At 32.0% G+C, this 6,445-nt stretch overlaps 1 protein-coding gene across 1 annotated transcript; it reads left to right on the forward strand.

Annotated features, from left to right (window-relative positions):
- Nucleotides 1-2,883: 2,883 nt before the first annotated feature.
- Nucleotides 2,884-4,959, forward strand: LOC131640720 (naringenin,2-oxoglutarate 3-dioxygenase). The gene is made up of 3 exons (XM_058911108.1): nt 2,884-3,322; nt 3,584-4,012; nt 4,516-4,959. Exons 1-3 carry the CDS (start codon nt 2,951-2,953, stop codon nt 4,819-4,821), a joined length of 1,107 nt encoding a protein of 368 aa, XP_058767091.1. The 5' UTR covers nt 2,884-2,950; the 3' UTR covers nt 4,822-4,959.
- Nucleotides 4,960-6,445: the final 1,486 nt, after the last annotated feature.

A 6,445-nucleotide genomic window follows, 5' to 3' on the forward strand; every position in this document is an offset into this window, starting at 1 on the left:
TTTTTGTTTTTTTTAAGTGAAAGTTAAAGAAAATATATTTGAAGAAGAGAATGGACTAATTCCAAAATAGGAAGGAAAGAAGCATGATTGCGTGAGACCCACATAATTAGTTTTCATTATATCTAGAGACAACGCCGATTTGTTAATATATTTATGTCATTTAGTAAATATATCTTCTATAAACAATTTTTTTTCACATTCATTAATTAATAATTGATATATTTTGTCTACTTCTTCTTTTCTTTTTTTAATAAATACATTTTTATTCATGAATCTAAAAATAAAAAATTTATTTACGAGTACTTTTTTTTTTTTCATTTTGCTTTCTATACACTTTCACTTTTATCAAATAATTAAAAAAACTATCTTTCTCTTTAGTTCTTTTCCTTTCTCCATCTCTCTCACTCATAAATAATCTCCAACTTAATTAAAAATAATAACATTTATTTATTATTATCACAAACAATCATAGTTCAAAAGAGTTCTCAGAATAATTTTAATGTTTTGGAGTTTTCAAGTCCACAGAAATGATTCTCCAACCATCGTTGACTCCATTTGCTTTCAAATGTTTCCCAGAAGGTTCTTCTTTCTGAATTTTCCAAGCCTCTAGCCACATTCAAAGCATAACACTCAAGGCTAGCATAACCGTCCATTTAAGAAGTTACAATACCCCCTCTTTACCTTATCATGAATCAAATGATAATAATAGATCTCTATAACCATTCCTTCACCACTACTAGTATTCATTGTAGGAAATTCCACCTCAAACTAAGTTTTCTCCACCATAGTTTCTAAAAGGTTTATCCCTTGATTTTTACTTCTCTTCCTTTGAGGAAACTCTTTGCAAACTAAGTAAGCTACTATGACAATAGCCTTACCCAAAAACTCGATAACAACTCAGTGGTCATCTGCATTTTTATCTCTTGTATTCTACAAAATTCATTATGCACTTCTCAAACAACCTTCAGGCATTCATAATGCCTTAACCTCAAATCACATATATCTTTCTTGTCATGAAAGCATCCACTAGTTAATGATGAATGAATGAAAACATGTGAACCTTCTAAAATATATATACCTTATATTTTAGACCCTTTAAAATGATCACTTCATCATGCAAAATCTTCAATACCTCACGTTCAACTCTAGTGCAATAGCTTAAATCACCAAACATACTTATAAATAATAAATTTCACTTGAGTTTTGGAACATACCTCACGTTGTGAATAAGGAACTCACGATCATCAAACATTTTAAGTTTGACCATACCAATACCATGAACCTTCCAAGCCTTATTGTCACCAAGGCGAACTACTCCACCTTGCACCAGCTTCAAAGTTTCAAAGTATTCTATTCTCGGACACATGTGATAACAACCTGAGTCAATGACCCAACTATCTTCAACCCCCAAACTCGATACCACTTATTTCTTATAAGCATGTACATCTTGCTTTTCCGACATTGGATGAAGCGATTGTTTGACATGAACATTAAAAGAACTAGTTACGAATGAGGATACATATGGTTTTAAGAATATCTCTCTGCAATCATGATGTAGAAACTACAAACAATTTATTTCTTATATACATGTACTAATGTACATTTTACTCTTATGGCATTGAATGAAGTATATGTTTAATATGAACATTAAAAAAACTATTTACGAAAGCTTACTCAAACTTTCTGGTAGATGTTGGAGTTCTCAAATTCTGAATTTGATCATGACTATTCATGATAATATTTTGGAAGACTTGGCACACAAGAAATGATATCATGTTTTAAAATGGTAAAATTGATTTTGATAGAGACATTCTTCATGTATAACAGTTAGCCTATATGACATCTACTTCTTTCAAGGGGTACATGTATTCTTCAATTCACGAGTTTATAATTATTAAATATTTTGACATCAAATGTTTGAACTCTTTCTGTGCCTAAAATCATACAAGTTAATTGGTGATTTCCTATTCATAATTAGATTACGTGCAACACAGATGAAACTTCAAGAGGAAATTTTGGAATATCAACCGGTGATGATATATTTAAGGATAATTTATGAGCATTCTTGAGAGTTTTCTCACCTACGATTGAAGTTTGCACCTCATTTCAAGCAGAACTGTATAAAATCATGTTTGCTATCTAATATTCTAATAGTAGGAATTGGAAAAATCTTCGACCTGAAAGTTCATGTATTTTCTAATGTGAATATTGTTATTTATCATCTTTTGAATGAAAAGAAGAATACTTTACGCATTATACAATTTTTTTTAATTTAAAATATTTCACATTTTCACGAGAGAAATACATGCATATATTTTTGTTCATTATAATATTTGGTCAAATTCATTTCTTATTTATATATTAAAAAAAATTCATTTCCTAAGTTAGTTTTAACGGCTCCCATCATTTTTATTTTTCATTTTGATTTTATAATTTAAAAAAAAAACTAATCTATAAATTAACAATTAATGTGGTTCATAATACTTTTTAATGAGTTTAATAGATATGCACTAAATGATTATTCTGTAATGTCATCTTAATAATTTAAAAATAACAATATGACTTGTTAACATATATGATCGTAATTGGTTGAGTGCATGACCTCTTTTTTTTGCATCACCTTTTTTCTCCTTTTTAATTATTAAAACTAGAATAATTAATTGGCAAATTCTTTGGTACCCATGAGTTTAAGTTGGGTTAATTATTTTGCTAAAGACATTTTAATATGAGACGGATGTACGAGTCAAAAATAACTAACTTTCATTTGAACAGTAGATAACCCAACTTCACATCTTCCATTCTCTATGTTTAAAATTAAAAAATAAAATAAAAAACATCTTCCATTCTCTCACCCATCCCTCAAACTCATCACTCTATTTATTTCTACCCAAACCTCACTCAACACACAACACACAATCACCGCTTCACCCAACACAGACCAAACTTTTGCATGCCAACAATGGCACCAGCCAAAACTCTCGATTATCTTTCTCAAGAAAAAACCCTCGAGTCTAGTTTCGTTCGAGACGAAAGCGAGCGTCCAAAAGTCTCTTACAATGTCTTCAGCAACGAGATCCCAATCATTTCTCTTGCCGGGATCGACGACGTTGGTGGCCGTAGAACAGAGATATGCAACAAGATTGTTGAAGCTTGTGAGAATTGGGGTATCTTCCAGGTTATCGATCATGGTGTAGATTCAAAGCTCATTTCTGAGATGACCCGTTTTGCTAAAGAGTTTTTCGATTTGCCACCGGAAGAGAAGCTCCGGTTTGACATGTCCGGTGGTAAAAAGGGTGGTTTCATTGTGTCTAGTCATCTGCAAGTAAACAAAAATTCTTTCCTTTACACTATTCTTTCTTTTTAGCGACTAATTATCCATTTTAGTATGAATTATTAGTTACTTTATATTTCTAAAAACAACTCATGCCTCGCTTGAAAATCTTTTTCGTAAATGAAATTTATGATAAATTATTACACTGATAACAAATAAAGAAAAAAACACCTGTAATTGAAATATTTATTATTTTTAATATGATAAGATTTTGGCCAAGTGGTCTAAGACAACCAGTTTTTTTGTTTTTAGGGGGAAGTGGTGAAGGATTGGAGGGAGCTAGTGACATATTTTTCCTACCCAATCAAACAAAGAGACTATTCAAGGTGGCCAGACAAGCCTGAAGGATGGAAAACAGTTACAGGGCAATATAGTGAGAAGCTTATGAGTTTAGCATGCAAGCTATTGGAAGTTTTATCGGAGGCTATGGGGTTAGAGAAAGAAGCTTTAACAAAAGCATGTGTCGATATGGATCAGAAGGTTGTGGTGAATTACTACCCAAAATGCCCTCAACCTGACCTTACTCTTGGGCTGAAACGACACACTGATCCAGGCACAATAACTCTATTGCTTCAGGATCAAGTAGGTGGTCTTCAAGCAACTAAAGATAATGGTAAGACGTGGATCACAGTTCAACCTGTTGAGGGTGCTTTCGTTGTTAATCTTGGAGATCATGGTCACGTGAGTATACTTTTTCCTTGCAGTTTTACCTTTTTTTTATGTATCTTCTTTTGTGTACCTGCTACTAGTACTACTACAATGCAAAGCTTGTGAAAAAGTGAATCTTTATGTTCGTAGAAATTTTTTCCTTATTCCTAGGAGTATAAATATACTACTAACTAATATGATGGAGTGATTTATTTTAATATTTTTTAATAGTATTTTACATTTCGTATTATAAAATTTTATATAAAATAATATAATTTTTTTTTCTATTATATTCATAAATACCTATTGAATTATTTTCGTAATATCTCCTTTTCATGCTATTTCTAAACTTACATAATAAATACTGAGAGTTGAGTAGTTGTAAGATTGTAAAAATAGCAGTAAAATGTAACCCCCTTCCACCGAAAGACTCATACTTGACATTGTCCAATTAAAAAATGTCACCATATCATTTATTATATTAAATGTTACCTTTATTTTTCATGGTTTGTTTAATTTGAGTGTGACACATGCAGTATCTAAGTAATGGACGGTTCAAAAATGCTGATCACCAAGCAGTGGTGAATTCAAACTACAGTCGATTGTCCATTGCAACATTCCAGAATCCAGCACCAGATGCAACTGTGTACCCTTTGAAGATCAGAGAAGGAGAGAAATCTGTGTTGGAGGAGCCAATTACTTTTTCTGAAATGTACAGGAGGAAGATGAGCAAGGATCTTGAGATTGCTAGGATGAAGAAGCTGGCTAAGGAAGAAAAAGAAGTCAGGGAGTCAGAGAAGGCTAAACTTGAGACCATACCTTTGAACCAGATCCTTGCTTAGCTTGGTTTGAGAAACTATGAGTTGTGTGTGTTTGAATGGTTGTTTTAACTGCCATGTGGGGATTGGATGTACTTTGTTATGTACCCGCGAGATCTAATAAAAAATAATATGGTCCATAGTTAGGTTTTGTTGAATAAATTTATGTTTGTTTTATAAATCAAAAGAAATATAGTAATGACAGCTACTATTTCAAGTCCTAAAAACCCTTAAAACTTATTTATCTCATACTTTTATGCAAAACAGTATTATCAACCAACATTAAACACTCAACATATAACTCTTATTTATTTTAAACAAAGTTTTAAGCAAATCAATGTCTCGAATTACACTTAACCCACCTCTTTATAGTATATTTATTGAATTTGATTATCTGCGAGCGAAATAGAAAATAAGTGGTGAACTAGTAAAATCTCCTGAGAAAAGTTTTTGGCACGACAATTGAAGTTTTTGGTTCAATAAGAGGAGGAGATGTACTTATAAGGTTAACATTATAATGTTTAAGTCAATGAAGTCAAAAAAGATAAAATTTGCAAAGAGAACATCTTCTCTAAAGACATAATTATGGTTCACATTCCTTGGAAAGATGGTTATAGTTTGAAGGTAGTGGATGGTGAGAACCTTTGGTTTTAAGTGGATTGATTTGAAGGAAAATTTTCCTTTCTTCATGAGATTGATAACTAGGTTGTTTATTAGGGCTGTGGAGCGCTTGAAGTTTCTAAATCCTATGAGTCCTTCATAGGTGTAGGACTCTCCCTCAATTGGTAACTAAAAACTTCTTACAAAATTATCCTTGTGGATATCTATCTCCATTCCCCTTACCAATGATCTTAGGGAAGTTTTTGTGATCCTTAAGTTTAAAATATAATTCTTTTACAAGGTTTGAGAAGGTTCTATTGGGTACCTGTGCGAAGAAATATCTTAGAGAGGCTTGACATACGGTTTGTAACTTCTTAAGAAGCTTGGCTCCATGTACCATGGTTAAATCTCCTTCTTTCCTAGGATCATCATATTCTCTTCTTGCTTTATATTTATCAAACCAAAAGTGAAAACATCCCTTTTTGGGATATCTCCAGATTTCTGACTCTTTGAAGAGGCCATGATGATATTTTTAGCAATAGAAAGAGAGCTCACACAAGAAAGATGCTAGAAGAGATGAAATTTTGAGATGCAAAAGGAATGACGGAGGCATACCTATTTATAATGCGCCTCTTGACGATTTGATCATTGGAAATTGTGCTAATTTAAAATCAAATGCAAATAATTCCAAAATAGGTGTGCCAATCGGTTGACTATGGTTCCAATCGATTTGATGATAAGATATTTCGAGATATTAAGTGTTTATCATCAATGTTGGGATCTGATTATCTTGGAGACTACGTTTAACTTAGATTTGATCTAAAAATATGTGCATCAATCTCTTCATATAAATTTCCATAAAGTGTCAATCAATTGGGCTTTCGTCAGTCCTTGGTGCATTTTGGGCCTTGTGCTGGATTTTATTGCTTTTTTTGCACCCCTGTTCCACCTTATGTGTACCTCATTTCAATAAAACACTTATAAACTCATCTCTTTTTGCTAGTAAACATAATTTATCAAGATGATCAAAATCAAATCCATTATTTTA

Source organism: Vicia villosa, linkage group LG1, assembly GCF_029867415.1.
Source record: "Vicia villosa cultivar HV-30 ecotype Madison, WI linkage group LG1, Vvil1.0, whole genome shotgun sequence".
In the NCBI taxonomy this organism is placed as follows: Eukaryota; Viridiplantae; Streptophyta; class Magnoliopsida; order Fabales; family Fabaceae; genus Vicia; species Vicia villosa.